Source organism: Rissa tridactyla, chromosome 2, assembly GCF_028500815.1.
Source record: "Rissa tridactyla isolate bRisTri1 chromosome 2, bRisTri1.patW.cur.20221130, whole genome shotgun sequence".
In the NCBI taxonomy this organism is placed as follows: domain Eukaryota; kingdom Metazoa; phylum Chordata; class Aves; order Charadriiformes; family Laridae; genus Rissa; species Rissa tridactyla.
In genome coordinates, this window is record NC_071467.1 from 129,022,271 (window position 1) to 129,045,159 (window position 22,889).

The 22,889-nt window shown below is 38.9% G+C and overlaps 1 protein-coding gene across 1 annotated transcript; it reads left to right on the forward strand.

Moving 5' to 3' along the window:
* Positions 1-1,926: 1,926 nt before the first annotated feature.
* On the forward strand, positions 1,927-20,039 carry DAZL (deleted in azoospermia like). Its single transcript, XM_054190589.1, has 12 exons — positions 1,927-2,283; positions 2,586-2,708; positions 6,287-6,421; positions 6,716-6,807; positions 8,188-8,239; positions 12,164-12,230; positions 12,560-12,693; positions 14,107-14,184; positions 15,046-15,096; positions 17,487-17,591; positions 18,351-18,449; positions 19,199-20,039. The coding sequence occupies exons 1-12, from the start codon at positions 1,927-1,929 to the stop codon at positions 19,250-19,252; spliced, it is 1,347 nt and encodes a 448-aa protein (XP_054046564.1). The 3' UTR covers positions 19,253-20,039.
* The last annotated feature ends 2,850 nt before the right edge of the window (positions 20,040-22,889 follow it).

Below are 22,889 nucleotides of genomic sequence, written 5' to 3' on the forward strand. Positions count from 1 at the left end.
CACCCCCAATCTGGCTTCTGCTCTATTTTGGCATATTAAGACTAGTTTTAGTTTTGAGATTTACTAAAGGAGAAGTACTCTTTTTGCACTTAAGAAACAGTGGTACTAACCTGTTGCCATTCTTAAGGCCAAATATGAATCCATTTTATTGAAGAAGATATTATGTAATATTTCCCCTTCACTGTTGGACCACATTTTCAAGGTCTTGGCTATTTAAAATAAAAAGATCTGATATGGTATTGTAGAGCATCTCTTTTATTTAAGTAAACAGGCATTAGCTGCATGAAAGCCCATGCATACAATTACCTTTAGATAATAACAGCAACCCCAATGGCTTTAACAAAATCCCTTCTATAGTTAACATAAATGCACCTTCCATCATCAGGGCTTTGTTATTGCTACTACCTAAAACAACTCTGGGGCCAGGTATATCTAGTGCACCAGTCTACTTTTGATTGTTAATACCAGGATTTGAAAAAGGTGAACACTTGGTATATTGTTAAAAAAAAGATCTACGCATTAGAAGAAATAAAATCTCATAGGAAAAAATAGCTTTCTTGTTATATACACTTCAGTTTACCAGTTTAGCTTTGCACTTCCATTTTTCATCATAAACAAGTATAATTCTTATGCTTTTGCCATTAAAAAAAAACCCACAACCAAACACATAAAGCAAGAAACTTACTAAAGCAGCCCAGTCAGAGGTTGGGTTTATTTTGGTGAGGTATCCATGTTGTGCCCTCTCCCTGAAACTTTCTAAAATCGCTATCTGTTCTGAACATTTGACTCCAGTGGCAACCAACTATTTAAAACTGATTTCCAAAACCCAGTAGAAGCATCTTATTGCTGTAGGTTTCTAGGTTAGGTTTCTAGAAAGGTCTTGGGAGACCAAATGAAGAGCGGATCAGTTTTCAGCACAGGCGGGAAGAGATGCGATGGAAACAGCTTACTCTAGAACAGCTCTATTACATTAATTCATGAAAGCACTGATGAAAAAGCTTCAGCTTTTGTCTCAAAGTGAGGGAAAGCCTCTTCAGCAATACATTGCTCTCAAACCTCAACAAACCCAAGTGAAGTGCTAGTCCTTGTCAAAATGACAGGAGCGTCCTGCTACCACACGCACTCAACAGCAACGTCCCGCTCAAAGGCCGCAAACAACAGTCCCACCTAATCTCTTACACAAAGAGAAAAGCTACGGTACCCTTCACGCTTTGTCTACAGACACTAGTCTCCTAAAACACAGACAACACAGGAGCTGACCCAGGAAACGCGGGAGGGAGGGGGCGACCGCTCGGAGAGCCCCTCCCGGGCCAGGCCGCGGCGGTGCCGGCTGTGAGAGGGCGGCGAGGGCGGGTGCGGCCTTTCCCCGCCCCTTCCCCCTTGGGGATACTTAAGGAGAAGAGCGGTAACCCAGAGGAGTCGCCTTTCTCCACCTTTAAACTAAAGAAAAAAAAAAAAAACAAAAAAAAAAAAAGAGAGAGGACTGTCTAGTATTTGTTTTTTTCAGAAAAGTTCATATTATCTTTGTTTTGCAAAACCTCGTTTATTTTTAAGTGTGTGGGCCCTGCCTCAGCTTCGGTGAATGATGGTGAGTGGAGGAGGACGGGAGCCATGGTCGGCGGGGTGAGAAAGGGGATGCGCTTGGATGCTGAGCCGTGGGGCGGTGTACTGCCTTCCTCGGGTCCCCCCGCGGGGAGCGGAGGTGGGAATGGGGCTTTAATTTTCTTAGCTTGACTACAAGGTGAGGAACGGGGATCCCCAGAGCTGCGGCAATGTCGCCTTGTAACGCAGTGAGGGGTGCGCCGCTGCCTGAGCTAAACCCATGAGGGTTAGTCATTTTTAACACCTTAAAGACTTAAAAGTCTCAAGAGGAGGTGAGAGATTAAGGTTAGGGAGGGAATACTGCGAGTAAAAAGCCTGGGGGAAATGTGTCACGGCTCTCAGCCCTCGGCGCCGTGGTCTGGTGAGGACTTCGCTACAGGACGCGCTTCACACCACGAGCGGCCATTTTGTGGCGGCCCTGCCACATGGCGCCGCTCCGCAGCGCCTGCTGCTTTCCGCTCTGCTCATGGCCTCACCGGCCGCTCCTCCGCCTGTCCCCAGCTAGCCGTTAGGTTCAGGCGGGAGCCCTCGCCCCGGGCGTCGGGGGCTTTAAAACAGCTTCCATCGCCCTCAGAAGGGCGCTTTCCCTTTGTCCCGCATCGCTTGAGGAGCGTGAAACCCTTTTCCTCTGCGCCTCGCCTGGTACCGAGGCCGTTTGGCGAGGCGCGAAGCCCACAGGACGTGAGGCCGTTAAATGGCGGCTGTTGGCTCCGTAACGCGCTGGCTTGGGGCCGTTTCCGCCTGTTCGTTCTTTTTTTTTTTTTTTTTTTTTAACCTGCCAGAAAAGGAGGCTTCCCGTAGCGCGTTGTGGGGCTTCGTGTGGTCAGTGGGAGTTGTCGCCTGAACTCGCGCGTTGCTCCTTCACCGTGCTAGCGGCCGTTTCTTCTTCAGGAATTTTTTTTCTTCTAATTTGACAAATGGAATTTGCGGTTGTAACGCTGACGCTTCAACATAAAAGTAGTTGTTTTTTTTTTTTTTAAAAGTTAAGCCTTGGAAGTCGCAGCCATTGGCCTGCGAGCGTACGACAGTACTTGAGCGGTGGCTCCACCTGCTGCCTAGTAGGAAGACGACGACGTTCTCCTCCTGCTCGCAGCCATGTTCTTTCTGTAGGTAGTGTGCTGTCATGGTAACGGGTCTCTGGGCACAGAAAGTCTGCACAGACGGACATCTATCGGGAGTTTGAAATGTTTAAATTGAAAAAGAAAATGGTTACAACTTATTTTAAACAAACGGGGAAAGACGGGGAGAAGGCTGAGAAATCAGGGACTTGTACTTCTGTGGCCAAAAGAAAAGAGAAGGTGTTCCTCTCCTAGATGTGCATAAGACCGAGTGATGTTTGTAACCCACTTGATTAGCTAGGTATTTCCACCACCTGGCCCTAACGGTAGGCTTTTTCTCTCTTTTTTTTTTTTTTTTTTTGCCAAAGGTCTAACTAGTCTCTTGATTACTGTAACCAAGAAGAGGTTAATCTAGTTTCTTGGCATCAATTTAAATTTGCTTGCTGGAATAATGCAAGGATTAAATTTACCTTGTGATGAGAGAAAGGGGAAAAACCTATTAACTTAAGTAAGCTGAAAAACTGAGTAAGCCCTAAGTTCCCTGACATCTAGAAATTTGATTTCAAAGATATGTCATGAATTGGATAGACAAAAATATCCACAAAGTATTTTTGAAGGGTTGGGTCACGGCATCTGATGCGGTAATTTTAGGATAGCCCATTGGTCAACTTTAGGATTCCCCAGATTTTGACAACACTAGGTGATTCAGGCTTGCTGAATCGCACTGATTCAGCAGCAGTGTGAGTGCTTTGCCATACTGTATGTAGAAATACAGTTGTTTACTTAATGCTGTATTAGGTAGTTAAATAATTACTTATTGTGCTGGTGAAATAACTTGGTTTTAGATAGGGCAATGCTTTGTTTGACTTTGCAAAAGTTTTGCATTGTAGTACTGAAGACTTGCAAAGTAACTTTGAAAGGAGGAGATTTTGTTTCCTGTTTTCATACTATAAGACTTTTCACCAGTGTATTTTTCAGCAACAGTTCCTTTTCAAGTTCTAAGAAATACATGTGTTAACAGATCTTACAGCCTATTTTTGACATTTACCAATTTATCAGAATGCCTAAATAGCCTATTTGCTCTTTCTTTTAGATATTTAATGTGTAAAAGCATTAAGCAAGTGTATTTTCCTTGAAAATTGTGTTCCTTATCTTTAGGGTGAGAAACAAACGCTGCATTTCCATGGTAGCCAAGGCCATCTACAACCTGTGTACCAGCAGTATGTGTATACCTACCCACTTCCTTGTGGTTCTGGCACTTGTTGGGTGCCTCTGCTGTGAGCTGTTTCCTGTTCTGGGTTGCCAGAGAATTTGCACAGCAAAGTGAATACAGCTCTCAGCCTGGTTTGCTGAAACAGATCCAGAAAGAAGTAGAAGCCAACAGGTCAGCTTAAGGTTGCTGTAGAGTTCCAGTTTCATCTCAGATTTAAGTTCAAATGCCCTTTATCTGGGTGTACAGACAGAGAAATGGTCTTCTCTTTGCATCTTGCTTTTATTTGCTGTTGTTGTGCTCTTATGCTAGCGCAAGAGTTTACATAAGTACAGAATGAGCTTGGATCAGAAGCGGATCTGTCTGAAAAGTGCCGCAGAAGTTTTCTCCTGTGAAACGTAGGCTTGATTTCCTTGTGCAGTGGTACAACAGGAGGGAAGGAGGAGAACTACCCTTTCTCTGTTTACAGGAGAAATATTCTGTTACACAATCATTACTCAACACAGTGGAAGTTGTGGTTTCCAACTTCACTGGAGGGTAGAGGGACTTAGAGGATGAAGGGAAGGGAATGATTTTTGCAATAGGAAGCATAGTCAGTAAATTGAGTGTAGGAAACAGTATTTGGTGTGATTGAATCAGATTCTGTCGAAGGTATAGCCTCATGAAATGGTTTTGAACTGAACTGATGGCTTAATGCCTCTCGGAAGAAGAGGCTAAGCCATCTCCGTTTCCTCTTCTGCATCTACTGATCCTGAGGTGGATCTGGTGCTTGTCTGATAGCATAGTAAGCTAATGAGTTCTATACAATAGCAGAATACTAATTGGGTGAAAAACTGTTCACTTCCCGTTAATCTTGCTACCAAATTGAGTTGAGGCAGCTTAATTTGAATGGACAAGTGTTAGAACCTGTTACTACAGAGGAGGTGCAGGAATGGAGCAAGCCCTCTCTGGCTTTTGGTAATGGTGTGTTGTTAATTTGGTTCAGATACACTGAAATCATATTTAGAAGGCTGAATTCTAGTTTTGGCCTTGTTTTAATTGCTAGGTAAACCAGTGCCACACGTATAGTTTGGTTCTTGTAATTTTCTCGTTCCCTTCCTGGATGTTCAGTTTGAATGAGTACTTGTCACTCACAGCTGCATTAAACATGAAAATTATTATGTTGGAAAATTGGATGCTACCTATTGCAAATTACTAGGTTTCAAAATACCAGATAACTTTGATTTAGTCAAAGTTTGGAGTATCTGAAGTAGGGATGGTGCCACACCAGTTGAATTGTAAGGAGAACCTTATTAGCGTTTCAGAGTGCACTAATATAGAGGGATGAGTAACACTGAACTATTCAAGAGTGGTTTATGTTCTTACCAGCCAGGCAAAGCATGGCACGTAGCTAGAACCATTCATTTAGGAGGGTAGAAGATGAGAGGGGCTAGAGTTTGCAGTGCCTGTCGTGCTAATGTGGTTTAGTTGTTGTATGTACCTTTGGTAAAACACCCTTCGGAGTAGGGAAGGCATCTTTGCTAGCATCAGTAACAAGAAATAGAATTGCATGTGGTCTATTCATCTGAACAAAATATTGAATTAGTTTGTTTAGGGAGCATCGTATCTTCCTTTGTGCTGAATAAACCCATAACTCCTATGTTGTGACAAAATGCACCACGACCAAAAGGGTGCATCTGAAGTCTGCGTGTGCACAGCATATCATGACTGTAGTTGCTTTATAAGCTTAACGTTCTTTCCAGTTCTTCTGTATATGCAATGCATTCTTAAGATCCTGCTTCAGTGCAGACAACTTGGAAACAAGTTTGTAGTCATTCATATTCCTGTTGTAGTTAAACTGACAAAATCTTTTTTTTCTGAGAAAATGAAAAACATGGATATTCCATTAAGGTCTTGATTGCTCTTCTTACAGCTAACTTGTAGTATAACCCTATTACCTGTGCTCTAAGGCTGTTGTAAGCTTACTTGCATCTCAGGTATTAAAAGCTTTTGACCAGGAAGATGATGAAATTTATTCTATTGGATAATCAATTTACAGGAAATCGTATCACTAAAGAATTTAATTTCTTGCTTACATCTGAAAGGAATTTGGGAAAGTTCTGAAATGAGTCATGTTGGCATTCTCACTCTGTGTTTGGTAGTAGCAACACTGGTCATAAAGCTCCATATAGTCTACTACTACTTACCGTAGCCTAGGTTAGGTCTAGATGTAAATTTTTAAAGCTGCTTAGAATAATTACTTGTTTTCCAATGAATGGTCTAGTTGCAGCAAATACTTGCTTTAAGTAACTGGAAAGGTGCTATTGAAATTTGTCGTCCCATGCTATATCTATAGGAAGATGCAGGTGTTCTTGTATCTTAGTGTACTATAATAATTTGACAGGAATATGTATTTCTGTTTATTTCTGTTTTTCAGTCTGCAAATGTGGAGGCCCAGTGTGCAGGTGTCTCAGAGGATAACACCCGTTTGTCAACAACCAGTCAAGGATATGTTTTACCGGAAGGAAAAATCATGCCAAACACAGTCTTTGTTGGTGGAATTGATATAAGGGTATTATATATTTTTAATTGTTTAAGATAAGAATAGGACACTTCAGTGGGAAGGAAATGGGGAATTTAACTCCTGGGTTAGTTCTTGGTTTTGTGGTGTGTGTGGGTTTTTTTTTTTAATGTGTGTCTTTACCAATCTTAAGGTATTGCAGTGTCATGAGAGACTTTTGGAACAGGTGAGTAACTTTAGTTCTTATGGTAGCAGAAGATGGATTTAAAAATGGTATTGTCTGCTTTAAATCAGTTATAAAAAGTTGAATGCGTTTGAAGAAGTTTAAGACTTTGTTTCTTTTAGATGAATGAAGCAGATATTCGGAGTTTCTTCGAACGATATGGTACTGTGAAAGAGGTGAAAATAATCACTGACAGAACTGGTGTTTCCAAAGGGTAAGCAGAACACGAATAGTTCTTTGAAGTTGCTGTTGATGTGGACATAATTTGTCATCGATTATATGAGCAGCTATTTAGCAACACACTTGATGTGCTTAAGCCTTAATGCTAGCTGCAGTTTTCTGTTGTGAATTAACACTGTGAAACCTGTTAATCTAGGTTGCCCCTAAATTTGTATAATAGTATAAAGAACAGCCTGATTCTTCTGACTTCAGCCTGTCTGTTCAGGGAAGAGAGGGTTGTTGTCACTTAATTTTGTTATTATTCCACTTAACCAGTGGAAACAAAGCTTGAAACCTGTGTGATGCTTCTGCAGACAGTTCCTCCATAGGACTTGTCTGATGGCTACAGCAGTTAACCACCCTGAACTCTCTCCAGTTTGTTGTTAAGAGAAGGGGTAGATGGTTTATTCAGGGCCATGGGACTGCACTCTTCTGACACTTAGGGATAAGTTGTAGAGAAAACAACCGAACTTGTTTGGGTGAAGAGTGAAACTAAGTAAGTGAATAAAGTTGAAGCAAAGGAAATTCGGATTGGATATAGAAAAATTCTGAGTTGTCTGTGGTAAAACACTTAAATAAGGATATATAGGACCTTAGTTTGAGTTCTGGGGTAGCTTTCCCAGTTTGGGGTTATCCTTGCTTTGAGAAGTAGTCTTCACCCTCTGGAGGTTCATTCCAGCACAATTTTTCATAAGATTCTGTGGGGAGATCCTAGAAATCCATGTTTTTTCTTACGCATATGTGGTAATGCATGAGCTGGAAATGTGTTTTATTTCCTCGTTTCCCTTGCTAGTCTTCGTGGTGAATTCTGCTGTGCCAGTAGCCTGTGTACATTCTGAGCATCAATAATGAATTGACATACTCCATCAATTGATAAAACTAGGCTCTGAAATTACTCATTTTATAGACTGGATAAACTAGGGGACAGTGAAATAAAAACTTCTTCAAGGATCACTTCCTGCACTGGTGTCACTGTTCCTGTAATGCCTGCTTTCATCCAAATCTCTGTAGTAAATAAAAAATTTGATTCAGATCTTAAAAGGTTTGGTTTTGTTTTTTTTTTACTTTCTGAGTTAGTAATATGGAGGTTTTTTTTTACTTTCTGAGTTAGTGGAAATGGAAAAATAGCCCTTACATTGATTTAGTATTATTCTAGAATCTGGCATTCAGTTCCTTTCATCTGGCCCAGTGGCATATGCTGCTAGTTAGCAGTAAATACATTTTCATGCTGAATCATAAACTAATGTCCTATTTGATACTTTTGGCATGCAATATAATGTACCTGGCATGTATGCTGTTAATTGGTCATGTTCAAAATAATTTATCTAACAAGCAAATGAAAATCGAGTTATTGAATAATTTTCTTTCTTTTCAGGTATGGATTTGTATCTTTCCTGGAGAATGTGGATGTTCAAAAAATAGTAGAAGTAAGCTCTTTGCATAAATTATCTGAAGAAGTTTATAAGTGAAGGCTGGAGACGTGTTCAGGGGAAACCAAGTCACGTCCCCTGTAGAGTAAGTTAGGACAAGAAAAGTAGGGCTGCCCAGAAAGTGAGCTTGCTAAAATCTCCACTGTAGGTAGAATCTTGTATATTTACTTAATTAAGAAACAAAAGCAGTTTTAGCCTTGGTGTGCTTGAACATCTCATGTCATTGTATTTCTGGTCACTCTCATTTATTTATATGCTTGAAAGCCTCATGTGTTTTGGCTGCTTGCTTTCTGTATTGGATCATTGTCATAAAACCCTTGTGCTTATAGCAGATACATAGACCTGTCAGTGTTATTATTGGGAATAACAGTAACATAGAGAACAGTATTAGTTTTTTGACTTTAGTCTCAGCTGTTGAAGTTATGCTTCTCTCTTGTGGTATTTGTGCACTTGGATGCTACACATGCTACAAGTATTTTTTTTTAAGCTTCCTTGACTATAAGATGCAACTGTTCACATGTCTCATGGTTTTCCTGTAGTTCACACAGGACATAAAGGGTTAGAACTGTTACAGCTCTAGTTCTGCTCTTAAGACTTCAGAATGGGTGCAATAACTGTGAAAATAACATGTACTAAAATATTTCCCTCTCTGTAGTCTTCGCCTCAGAAAACTCCCCATGTCTCTGGAGGATGAACAGTCTCTCATTTGCTTCTGAAGCTCTTGGATAGGGAAGTAGATTGGAAAGACAAATCCAGATGAATGTGCCAGGCACACGTTCCTGTGATATGTTCAGATGTGTTTAGAATCATAGAGTGGTTTAAGTTGGAAGGGGCCTTAAAGATCATCTAGTCCAACCCCCCTGTCATGGGCAGGGACACCTCCCATTGGAGCAGGGTGCTCAAAGCCCCATCCAGCCTGGCCTTGAACACCTCCAGGGACAGGGCATCCACAGCTTCCCTGGGCAACCTGTTCCAGTGCCTCACCACCCTCACAGTGAAAAATTTCTTCCTGCTATCTAATCTAAATCTACTTTCTTCCAGTTTGAAGCTATTACCCCATGTCCTATCACTACATGTCCTTGTAAGAAGTCCCTCTGCAGCTTTCTTGTAGGCCCCCCTCAGATACTGGAAAGCTGTTACAAGGTGTCTCCGGAGCCTTCTCTTCTCCAGGCTGAACAACCCTGACTCAGCCTGTCCTCATAAGAGAGTTGCTCCAGCCCTTCATCTTCTTGGCCCTCCTCTGGACCTGCTCTGACAGGTCCATGACCTTCTTGTGCTGAGGACTTATGTCCATCTTAAGGGGGAAGAGAACATGTTTGAACAAAGTGGAGAGTGGTGAAACTCCAGTAGGGGATTCTTCATTCTCACCAAAAGATTTCAGAAGCTTACTGTTCTTTAACTCTCATGGTACGCGGATGAAAATACTGCTGTATTGAGCAACAGACTCTGTATGAGAATATTTTTTTTCAGCATGGGTTACATTTATTGTACTAGATCACTGTGGAATGCTTGCTCTGAGGCAACAATGTCTGCAGAGACCTTCAGTAACATTGTTGTTTGAGCCATGTACATTGCTGAATTTGCGTGCATTTCTTTGAAACTAAAAGCCTTCAGTGTATCTCTGTTAATGTAGTGCTCACTGATGTGATTTTGTATATCAGACATCTTGCAAGACACGTAGGTATATGGCACATTTTCTTCTCAGTGCAGATTTCAGGTGTACAGGCAGTACAAATTATTGTACCTTGTCAGGAAGAAGCACATCCATATAGAAGTCACCTTACACAGCTGTTGGCTTCAGGCAGGGATGGAAAAAGGGAAAGAATGAACATCTGCATTTTAGAGCTCAAGTCAATAGGTGAGATCACCTCACTAAACCATTTCAGGCATTATCTGTACTGAGTGGTCACAATGCTTTATGTAAACGAACAACACAGAGTCTCTCCGTGGTTAGAATCACCCTAGATGCCTGTGTTTATCTCCCTAGCTCTGTAACTTTGTGCAACTTGAAAGTATTTTTATTCTGATTTAAGTCTGATTCCATTTGTAACTGCACTCTGGTCCACAGTGAATCCGTTCGTGGTTCAGAACAGAAAGCTACCTTCTGCTTTGAGGGGAGGCCTGTCTTCCAAGAGCTCTTGTTGCCCGGGTGGAAAAGGTGGTTGCATGGTTCTGGGCACAACAGGATTGCAGGGTCAATAAAAAAAAGGCACCTGTCAAGCTGGTCAGGGTATTTCATCTTTTTTTTCCACCCACATCTTACTTTATTCTGTTTTATCAGCATGATAAGATGATCACATAAGACATTTTTTTAATATCACTATTATTCTACTTATTTTGCTTATTTTTACAATCAGCAGTAAAGTTGCTCTTATGTTCAAAGCACTCTTTTGCAGAAATGGGGGGAAAAAACTTAGTGGGGTGTCTGTTAAGATTGCAGACTGCATATTTTCTTCTGAAGCAGGCAAGTCCTTAGTCTTGCATAAGACTGAATCTAGATGGACTGTGTATCTGCATCTAATACTGATTTTCATACTTGGTACTAAATTTTAGTTGGGGTAAAAAAAAATCTTTCACTTCTGATGTGTAAAGCACTTGTAAATCTCAATGTAGCCCTCTGAACTGTAACAGAGTACCTACTTTAGGTAGCGTCATATGTGCTATACACATTTTCATAGGTAGGTAAATGTGTTTCTTGTCACCATCTTGACGGAGAATGTGAGATCAGACCCAAAGGTGAATTCTTTTTTGGGAGTTTTGTGTGGAGAAGTTCCTTAGTACCTGAATGAATATTAATCTGCTTAAATCATGCATTAAAGCAGCTTCCTTATACTCCAGGCTTTAACTGTAATCTTACAGAGAACAAAATCTTACAGGCCCTCTTCTACAGTCAGTCCAACTAGACCTTGAAGTGTAAGGATGCTGTGGTGCCATTTTAGCCTACATACATTGGTGAATGTTCTAGTTTTCAAACTAAGCAGTTTTGCTGAAGAACACAGAATTCAACTTCTGCAGGGAGGGAAGGCGCTTGAAATTCTTGTGTGCTTTTGTCATGGCCCCCATTACTGTGCTGGCAAAGCAGTAATCAATCATGGATAGCCTGAAATCCTGCCTTCTGTGTAAGCTAGCATTTGGGCAGAACTTGCAGAATGATAAGTCTGCAAATGCCTGAGGCATGCATAACTGTTTAAGAGTGCTTCCAGCCCTGTTTTGCAAGTCTTTCAGATGCTTGTATTCCTGGGTTTGTGTCTTTAAAGAACATGCGAACCATATTTCAGTTTCACTCTTCCTTGATTAATCTGTGTGCTGCACAGATGCTTTGGCCAAAAATGTTGCAAAGTAGCAGCATGTTTGTTGGATGTTCTGAAGGAATGCATGTGAAAATTTCTCTAGAGAGAATACAGTAGCATGCAAGTAAACAGTAGTGCTTAGACAGCCTTCCATTTCCTTTAATAGTAGGTGGACAGCCTCTAACATGTTACGTGAAGCCTGTTAGGAAGTTTGTTGGGAAGGAAGGTAAGTGATGATGTAAATAGGGTTTCAAGGGAACCTAGATAATGGTCACTCCACAGTAATATTCTTCCAGAGGCAAGAATAGTTTGAATCTGTGTATAAAATCAGAAGGATGACAGTCAGCTAATATGTAGTTGCAAACTACTAGTAGTGCATGTTGCTTTTAAGGCAAGTGATATATAACAGGTTTGGAGAGTCAGTGAGTGGGCAAACGGGTATGCTGAGAGCATTGCAGGAAACTAAAGTTAAAAGGTCTGAGGTGTTGAGGTAGGAGAGGAGAACAGAGGCTGTTGAACCTGTGTGAGTTGATGATACTGCATTGTAGAAGCAGAGTACAGTCTCTTTAAAAATAAAGCAAACCACCCACCTCACAGATTTCCCCAGCTTACAGAATAACCTGTTTTTCAGTCACAAATCAACTTCCATGGCAAAAAGCTGAAACTGGGGCCAGCAATTAGAAAGCAGCAAAACTTGTGTAAGTAAATATAAAAAATCTTGTTCATACTACAAGTATATATTGCCAATTTGTTTTTTCTTAATTATACGTTAACATTGCAAATCCTTTTTATCTGATGTAATATGTATATTGCAATTAAACTTCAGTTCTGAATTTTATGACCTCACTACTTGTGTGATGTTGGACAGTTTTGATTATAAAACTCAAGTTAGTAGCACAATACAGATAGTGTTGAGTTAAATTTAAGAGTCAAAACACTAAGTTTTTCTGCAGCTTGAATTCTGATTATTAATGAAATACATGTGAAAATGTCTTAATACTTTATTTTTTCTTTCCTTTAAAACAAGGTTCTTATGTGCATCCCAGACCTTTAGTCTTCAATCCTCCTGCACCACAGTTCCATAGTGTATGGGGTAATCAAAATACAGAGACATACATGCAGCCTCCAGCTGTAATGAGCCCAGTAACACAGTATGTTCAGGTAAGGCTGTTCATGCCACTGATTTTTCAGTCATAATTAGATATTTTTTGAAGGTGCAAGCACATACAACTTCAGGAATATGTATTGAGATTTCAATCTTACTGTACCTCCTTGTTTTCATGTTACTTTATCCAATAAGAAGCGCCCAACTTCAAACCACTTCAAAAGAATGCCAACAACTTTGAAAAATTTACTCACTGATGTGATCTCTTTATAAAAAACAAAAGACAGGGAGATAATTTGCATTTTGGGAATGAGAAAACTGTTGAAGGTAGAACTAAGATCTAATTATGTAACAGTTCTTAAGTGATCTTGTTTTTAAGTTCATCTTGACAGATACACTGCACAAATCAAATGCATCCAGATATTTAATATACTGCTGCCCTGCCTCAAAATAAACCACAAACTTTAAAATGTATTTTTTAAAACAAGTATGGAACTGGAAGTTGGCTGTAATAATTCTTTTTTTTTTAATCCTCCTAGCCAAATAAATTCTTGTTTCTAAACTGCTGTTGTGTGTTTGTAAGAACACTTTGTGATGGCATCTGCTGTTAACAGCTGTGACCAGTACGTTATGCCTACAGGACATCCCTTTATTGGTACTTTAGTGAGCATTTCTACTGAGGTGTAGGCAGAGTACTTCTGGCCTTGTTATGAGTCCTGTCCTGTGAATAGAAGGGTTTCCAAATTATAGTTTCTTCCTGTATTAACCCTGTATGATATGGCAATACAACAGAACAATATTAATTGCAAACTGATTCTGTTTTGTATATTTTCTTAAGCAAATGAAGATGAGCAGACTGCAGTGACTCACAAATACTTCTTTTCTAAGGCAGGGAGCTTGATAGTAATACTCTTGCTGATTCTCTATTGGGACAGCGAAATAGCATAGGAGGACCTGGTCTCTTAAATGCTGGGATGTGCCTTAACTATTAGCTGAAGAAGCTGAGAAGGTTCCGGGTTAACACTGTGTGTCAAAATACTTGCAGAGAAGAAATGCTTGGAAACTTTCTGAATTGTTTCAGAAAGGCTTGCCTTTGACTTAAAAAACCGATCCTCAGGCAATAGTCCATTATTTCATGGTAGTTGGTCTGTTTCGGGTCTACTTTAGAAAGTTCATGAGGGGAGTTGTACTTCTGAAACAACTTAGAAGATCAGCTACAAGCAGATGTGGGATTTTTAGATATGTAATAGTTTAGAATTCCACTTGAGATTTTTAGTGCCTGAAGTGCTGAAGCGCCATGGTAAATCTGTAAAGTTGCTTTTGAATAATTAAGCTAGTCTGAAACAGGAATTGAAGTAATAATGTGACTACATATTTCTAAAAATGTGCTCCTGACTTCATAAATACCTTTACAAATATCTTCTTATCTTGCTTCAAAGTTGTGTTTTTAAAAAAGCTTTATTTTGCAGACATACCCATACAGTTCACCGGCTGTATTGATACAGCAGCAAGTCCCTGTAGGATATCAGCCAGCCTACAACTATCAGGTATGTAATTCTTAAGTAGCAACAGAAAGGGTGTTTGATACCTGGCAAAACTTCAATGGAATGAACAGTGTTAACCAGAGTCTTATCTTTCTGTGTTTCTTTTTCTGTGAGTTCTGTTTCTCTTCAGCTCCTGCTTCATGGGGGCGGGGGGGGAAACCCCAAACAAAATTGGTGATATTTTTATTCTAATGCATAAATAACTTTGCATATTCTTTTTTAGTTTGATTTTTTTAAAATATGCAATGATAAAACAACTTCCAAATTAGCAAAACTTACATGGATCAGTAATACTTTTTCCTCAGTGGGAAGGAGCTTTGCATTTGTACATGCTGTAGTGTGGGCAGTTGATGTTAGTTACTTAAAACTGAATCACTGACTCATATTAGACTATATAAATATGGGATGTATATAGAGAGGGGATGTGCTCTTGAGCTCTAAAAATGCCTGGGAAGGCATTTAGCTGATAGTGATTTTTTTGAACTCATAAGTGAAATGTGTGAGTGAGTCCTGTTATTGAAACTAAACTAGAAGTAGTTCAGTAACTGGAAATAACTAGAGGTTGAGATGTTTTCAGTGTGGCTGATATGATTCCCCTTATTTTCCTGATCTTTAAAAATCTTATTTTAATTTTTTTAAACTTGGAATGAGAAGAGGAAGGAGGTAATTGAATTCGTGGATGAACTTGTGCTAAACACTGTGAGGTACATGTGAAAAAGCTATCTTGCTGGACAGAAGAATGTGAACTACTGTTTAATGAAAAATCCAGACATGAAATGTTATAAATGCTTTTAAAGAGCAGTTAACTTGCCTGTGTTGGAAATGAATGAATAAAAGCTGGTTCTTGTCCAATTCTTGTTTAAGGTTCAACCACAATGGCTTGCTGGGGAGCAAAGAAATTATGTTATGCCTCCGGTAAGTCTATCAATTTAAACTTTTGGAATTTTGTCTTCTCCATTAGCACACTATTCTGAAAACTTGATACTTTAAAAAAAAAAAATCAAACTGTTGTTTTGGATCGGTATGTAATCTGGTCTATACAAATCTGTAGCTGCTGACAGAGTAGGTAATTGTTTAGGATTTCCTACTGACATGGTGCTTTTTTTAGGAGCTGCCTGGCAAAACAGAACTACCTGGTTTATGGTGTTATTCCATATGTTTTGGTCACAGAATTCTGGAACTTCAACATGTACAGGACTGGTTTTTCATGAAAAGTTGAAAGAAAATTAAGTGGTGACCTGATGCACAATCCTGAGTCATAAAAATCTGTTTAATATTACTGTTCATTGTTCCAAACCTTTTTAAAAGTTAAAAAGCCTCAAAATACTCTGCTTTGGAAATACTGATTACTTTTTTTGGCTCCTTTCAACTGTTTTTTTTAAATGATTTGCCAGTCTGCTACAGACTGTAGATGGTGCTGATGGCCTCTAAAGAAATTACTTGTTTTCTGTGACATCCACAAGAGAGGAAAAAATGCTGTGTATTTCTTTAACAGTTTTGGAACTTAAACTTGCATCTTCGGCATTTTTATGTTCTTTAGGTATAATCTTGTATTTATTGAATACAGCTTCTATTAGGTATTTAAAAGCTGTAATACTTAATTTTCTTCTGAACAGTATTTCTTTCAGGCTAATTCCCAGCAGATGTCTGTAGAATGTGTGGAAGGTAAATGGGGGGGGTGTGTGTGTGTGTGTATGGAGAAAATGGAACTTTATGTGTGTATAGGTTGTTGCCTGCATGCATCTGATAACTCTGTCTCTGATCATATTAGAAAAATACTTTATTCCTGCTCACTTCCAGTCATGTGTACTAAGCTTTACTTAGAGCTTCTCAGTAGAGAAGCAGCCTTTTTTTTTTTTTAATGGGAAGTCTGTATTTCTGTTGGTGAGAATTATCTTTGCTTTACTGGGGGAAGAAACGGACTCAAAAGAGTTCAGAAGTCACTAGAATACTGATTACCCTGTTGGCTTGAAATAATTTTTGTTGAATAACATCCATGAACGTGAACCAGCTGCAGTATATCCATTAGCAATTAAATGGTAGCAAGACAAAGAGTTTTTAGAGTAGGTGTGCATGATGGTTCTCATTAGACATTTTAAGCTTGATTACTTACTGCAGATTGATTGCTTACAAGCCGACAACTTTTCTGGAACTATCTTGGTTAAGCGACGTTGTCATGCTTTACGGACTCAAAAGAGGACAGGCACATAAGGAGATAGGAAACTTCATCCTTCAGTCTACTGCTTTATTATCTACCTATTTGTTTGGTGGATAATCGTAATTTCCATTCATAAATGGAATGCCCCAGTTGTGATGAGGTCAGATATGAAATACCTTTTGATGGTTAGGGATGGTGCGCAGAAAGAAATAGTCTGCTAACCCTCTAGGCTTCTGTATCTCACGATATTGCCAGTTTGAAATTACAGTGCAGTGTTCAGGGGCTTTTGGGAGTGTCAGGTGGTACACCTTGTGGTTGCTGTGAGTAATCACAAATAACATCTTTAAGAGTGATGTTGCAAGAAACTGAAAACTACAGTCAAGTCTGGGTAAATGTGACTACTTTGGGGGGGAGTTGATAAATTCACCCCTGAAAAGTGAGAATGCTTAAACCTGACATAGAAATCCTGGTAAAATTAGCTGTAAAACCTACCAGTCCTCTCTGGAAAGATGTTTCCATAAAGAGTAACTGCTTTATCAAGCTCTTTGCTATTGTGATTAAACCCTTCATTGGATTGCCAATTGCAACACTGCACTGTAAGCAGAGGGAAGTGGGGAGTGTTTTGGTTTTGTGTTTTTTTTTTTTTAAAAGGCTGTAAAATGTCTTTTCTAGACCATTTTACATTTTAAAATATAGTATATTAGCATGAAGGAAGCTTAAAATAAGAAAGAAACTGTACAGAGAAAAGCAACTTCTTGGAAGGGCGGTGATGGTAGATGTTTTGCTTCCCCCTCCTTCATTTGATTTTGGTGTTTAATCTCTTGAATTTTCTTGCTGGTTGTCTCAAATTCTCAGTGAACGCCTTTATTGCTCAATATGCTTGACAGCAAAAGCCATACATGGAGGAAGTAGGTTGAGGAGCTGATCTCAAGAGTGATTACAGTGGGGAGAAGAGACACTAACTAGAATATATCCTCTTTGGAAGGAAGTAGAACTGTCTTGATAGAACAGGGTACAGCATTTTCCCCACTTGTGAAACTTTTATCAAAAGCGTGAAGATAAAGTGGTGGTGAGGACCAATGACAGCACAACTGTGCCTGTTTGCCCAGCGTTACTGAAACACTGCAATATTTAAAAAACTATACAGGTTTATACTTCAGTAAGCTATCACTGCACTGAGGATCCAGAACTTATACAGACAGAATGTGTTGTCCCAGAGCCCACGCAGTCGTCTACTAACAGTCCACAGAAGGTAAGTACTTTCTCAAAGCTTTAATGCTTTTTGTCATAAATACTTCCCAGAAATTTGCATGTGAGGATTACGTGAAGAGGGTCTCTGACCAGTATCATAGAAATTAAGGTTAGAGCAACTGGCTAAAGTAGCAACTCAATCCACTGTGTCCAATGTCTGTGTATAACTTCAGCAGCCTCACGTGTTTCCTTGAAACTATTAGTAGTGCTTGTCTGTAGTGCTGAGGTCTGTATAAAATACGTGTTCTACTTCATTAAGTACAATAATGTTTTTAAGTGACAAGGCTTTACTTAATCTGTTGAGAATTACAAGGGGAATTGCAGGTACTAAAAAAGGTTAGATAGCACTGCCTGCTGTCTTACACAGATTTATTTTAAGCTTCAAGCATCTGAATCGGTAATGTTTTACTCCCTTCTTCACTTTCTTTTGTGGAAGGTGACCCCAGTTTAGCGAACAGTTGACTCTGAATTGAATTTTCTAATTGAGACTTCATTTTTCATCTGTCAGCCTATTCCCCAACTGAACTGGTGTGTCATTGGTCAGAACTGTTACGTTGTTAACATCTAAGGGTGATAATCAGTTAGCAAGATCAAAAGATGTAAAAAAAAAAAAAAAAAAAAGACAAAATGCTCAGGGAGCATAACGTAGTTGAGAGGAATCCTGAATGCAGAGTAAACCCTGTGACATGCTTTCATCGCTAGTAGTGGCCTAACTAAGAAAATCAGTATTGTTGTAGATGTACCTATAACTGTATTTCAGAAGTCTGTGGACAGGAGCATACAAACAGTAGTATCCTGTTTGTTTAATCCTGAGAACCGTTTGAGGAACACCTTTGTATCACAAGAAGACTACTTCAAGGTACGTAGTGAAAGCAAAATTAAATCCCTAGAACACAACTCACCTTCAGTTTGTTCACCTACAGGTACCATAAAGATGAAGGGATGCCATTTGAATTTTTTCTTGAACGTACTCTCAGATGTATGGGTTTGGCTCTCAGTTGCTTAATGCTGGAAACAAGTGCTGAAATTGGGTTCAGTGGATTTAAGCAAAACTGCATAAAAAAATTGCTGAACAGTCAACTTGTGGATATTTAGAGCATGAGACTGGCTAATCACTTCTCAATAACAAATTGCTGAAAGGGCAGTGGGTTACTCCCTAGTTTTACATCCTAGGGGATGTTGGGTTTGATCCGTGGTAGTCCTTACACCAGTGAACTGCCACTGTGGATGGTGGCTCTCCATACTTTGTGTAAAAATACCTATGCTTTAACCAATAAACTGTAGTCCAGGTTGGTAGCTGGTAACGGTATTTTTGCTGTATGCGTTCAGTCTTTGTAGGATTGCAGTTTCTGATTACACTCCAAGCAGTGTTTAACTTTTGGTTTTTATTAATGTTATATTTAAGACTTTGCTTCCTTTTTTCAAAGGACAGACATGTGACCTAGGCATATGTACTCTGAAGCAGGAATACAGAGGCTGTATTTATCAGTTTTGGAGGGTGTTAAATAGAGTATAAAGGTCTTGAGATAACTTTCATGAAAATTCAGTTGCCTCATTCTGATTATTAGCTAGAAAAATTTTTTCCTGTCTTCTCTTATCCCGTTCCAGGAGAGGAAGGCGCATCACTTCAGAAAAGGAAGAGCAGTACTCAAAAGTGTTTGATCAACAAAGACTTCAAAGTATCTAAATTCATTAACTTGATGTTACTACAGTTCAGTTTAGCAATACACGCAGCATAACAGTTTTCAAAAAGTTGCTTCCAGTTGAAGTTTGTGTTCTTGTTCTACCTGTTCCAATACAGTTTGTTTTGCTTGGGTAGTTTGAAGTTTAAAGTTGTAATAGTTGACAAACTTCCAGGTTTTATTAATTGTTTGCATGCTTCCTCTGATAACTAACTGAAATGTTAAAGAGTTTGTATGGGAAAAACACTCTCAGTTTGTTTGCTGCATGTGGATTTTCTTCTGAGCTTTAAGGTACAGTTTGCATGTTACACTTAGTTTTTCTTAAACCACAATTTAAGTGACTAACACTGACCAGTTACCTCTTGCAGTTTAAAAATGGAAGCAGTTACTTGCCCAAGAGGTTGTATTTTAAAATGGAGTTCTTAATCAGTGGAACAGAAGACATCAAGTTGTAACTCAACTGAAGCCCTTTAAGTCCTGGTTGTCTTTAAGCTACATAATCAAATGTGGTTATATTCATTAATGACAGTTTATGTACCTGCAGTCTTGAGCATCATTATTAGTTTTGGGAAAGTAATTAAGAGAATCCTAAAATTCCAATATGTAACTTTAAGATGCAAGAACGTAATTAGCTGTATTGGCTACTCAGTAGAGTGTGCTTTTTTTACTTGAAAAATTTTAGCAATACCTGTATGTTAAAATTGTGAGGAAAATACTGCATTTAAAATATGTCTTTGTGTGATGCAAACTGTTAATCAAAGAGTATATGTAAGCTTATTTTAATAATTATGTAGATTTTAGTCATGTGTTTTGAAACAATTAAAATAAATTTTTATTTTGACTTGGCATCTGAAACTTCTAGTGACGCGCTAATATAATAGTAATTAATTTTTATGCTACCTTGAGAAAGTCATACAGCATAATAAAGATTTGTTGAAGCTCTTGAAGATTTATTATCCTATATGAGAATTCCACTTACTATAAATTCATGGTAAACAACCTTGATTTTGTAGTAGTTAGCTGCAGTTTTGAAAGAGTAGAACTGAGGACTGTATTGAGTCTTGCATATATGTTGTGTCTTAGTTTGCTTTTCTTCTCCTACTCCCAACACCTCAACCTCTCTAGACTGAAAATGAAATCATGCCTCTTCTTTTGAGAATGTATACATGAGTTTGAATAGGATTGCATGTCCTGCTTCAAATTTCTGGAAGGTTTAGAAGTAGTAATGGCCTAAAAGGGGCTTACCCAGATGTAGAGGTTAGTCAAATGTGTGATGTCAGGGGAACTGAGTTGCTACTGACCTGCACATTTAAGGGAGTATGGCTGCAGCATAAAAAATGCCTAAGGACTGCTTCTCAGGAGTGTTCTGGATAGAATGTTAAGGGGGGGTGGCGTGGGAGGAGAGGGAAATAGAAATAATGCTTTTTGCAGAATTGTACCAGTATTCTGATAATACAAATTGATCTGAAAAAGCCAAGCTGATAATCTGTTCTCTGCTCAGACTGTTCCATGTCTCTAAAGATAACTGTGTTAAGTGGTCCCATAATACCAATTTGCCATGTTTTTCCCAGACTACTGGTTTAAAGATAGTAGCTTGATTATACTTTACTTCTGTGTTACCAGCTTCTTTATAAGTGTTCTTTTTAATCTTACACAGTTAAACTCAATGGTTTTTAAAAAAGAATAAATCTAGAGTTTTCTGACTATCAGGAACCTTTCCTTTGCAACTTCAAAGTACCTAAACAGCCTACTCGGGCTGTTAAAGCTGTGATGCCAGTTTATTGATAAAGGTAATTGTTTCTTTGCAAATGGGAACTTCATTTTCGCTTAATGTTCTAGTTGGCTTGATTGCCCTGGAATGTATTTGAGGCTTTATGCTGTAGCTATAAGAAAACACAAAGTGTCTATCTATAGTTCTCATTGAAGAGTCTCAACACCAAAAGAAGAGATAAAACAGAAGATAACTTCATTGAGTGCATATTTTATGTTTATTTGACCAAGTGTTACTCATAGGACCATCTGGTGAGCGAGTTGATTGTTCAGTATGTTTGAAATGGTGGTGCTAGATATGAACTGTTCTTACAAGCATGCGGAGAAGGCTTATCACAGTGAAATGCATAGCCCAGGCCTTATGACTGCCATTTATTTTCTCTTCCATTAGATCATGTTGTGCTGGTTTCGTTAGCCATTTCACACCCGTAGGAAACTAATTTTTTTATTCCCATCTGGGAACTGTACACTTTGTGGCATATGCCAGTAAAAGTAACAAGTTATAACTAAGAACATGCATTTTTAATGTTCTTTTGAAGTACCCTATAAGCATAACACAAAAACAGTAGGTAAATCTCTTTTGTGGTGCATTCAGAAAGTTGAAACATCTGTTTAATATGGCTGTAGCTGAAGGCATTTCCAAAATAGGTACACAATTGGAGCTTCTTGCAAATTTGTACCTCTCGTATTATTAAATCAAGTGGACTGTGTTAATTGCGTAGGCTGTAGTGAGGTCTTGTGGATCTGCCTTCGCTTGCACAGAGCACATACATTCTGTGTGTGACCCAAGAGCATGCAAGTCTCCTTTAAATAATAAGACAGTGTTTTGTCAAAAGAAACAATTGTTTAGACAAGATAGAAAAACACAATGCTTGCATTTACTTTGTATTATAGAACTATGACACTTGTTTCATGGTTCTTGCTTCAAGTGTCCCAGTGAGCTGCTTGATGCTGTGGCCTTTTCATACTCTCTTTACAAGCTTTGCCACTTGACAGAAGCATTCTTGGAATGAGACAGCCAGCCAGATGGTGGTGTTGGATCTCCATTAGAATGGTTGTCTGGCACAAACACTAATTCCCTGTCAAAGTGGAAATTTTTTTTTTTTCCTTCTAGGTATTTGTGTGCTAAACCAAGATGCTAAATTTTCTCTTACGTGAAGGTGATCTGATCTTTGAATGTTACAAAGGAACAAAAGGATTTTCTCTTAATTGTATTTCATGAGATTTTCTTTTGCATGCCTTAATGGAAAAGAATTTAAGTCCCCTAACAGGTATACAGTCTATATTCTTTGCAGGAATGACTTCGTAGACCAGTATTTTAGGATAGATGTTGTATAACTTAAAAGCCTCAATGTCTGCCACTTTCAATGTAGCTGAGAAAGTAAAAAAAAAAAATATCCAGGCTACAAACAGTAAGTATCAGGATTTCTCCAGATGATATGTTCATCTCAAGAAAAAGCTTAAGTAGCTTTACAACCTAGATGGATTCATATTTCATACTTTGTCATTCCTACTCTAAAGTTTATGGTGAACTTCACTTTAAACTTTCTTGGGGGGGTGGGGGTGATGGTGGTGTGTGGGGTGTGACACACTATCCCTGTAACTTTTTAAAGAAAGAAGGCACCAGCTGAGTTGACGAAGTTGTTTATGTTGCCCTGGTGCCTGTTGTGGTTTTAGCTGCTGTGAATAAAATCAGAGTTTTTTGCTGTAGTGTGAACTTCTGTGTACTTGCCTTTTAGGAGGATATTAAGGCAGGTGATAGAATAATGAATCATAGAATCATTTCAGTTGGAAAAGACCTTTGAAATCATCAAGCCCAACTGTTAACCTAATACTACCCCATCTAG

Excerpts from the sequence above, each read along its gene's own strand:
- DAZL (XM_054190589.1), top strand. The coding sequence starts at position 1,927 with ATGTGTCACGGCTCTCAGCCCTCGGCGCCGTGGTCTGGTGAGGACTTC. Across the intron at positions 8,240-12,163 it reads ATGTTCAAAAAATAGTAGAA|TCACAAATCAACTTCCATGG; the intron begins GTAAGCTCTTTG and ends CCTGTTTTTCAG. Across the intron at positions 14,185-15,045 it reads AGCCAGCCTACAACTATCAG|GTTCAACCACAATGGCTTGC; the intron begins GTATGTAATTCT and ends TTCTTGTTTAAG.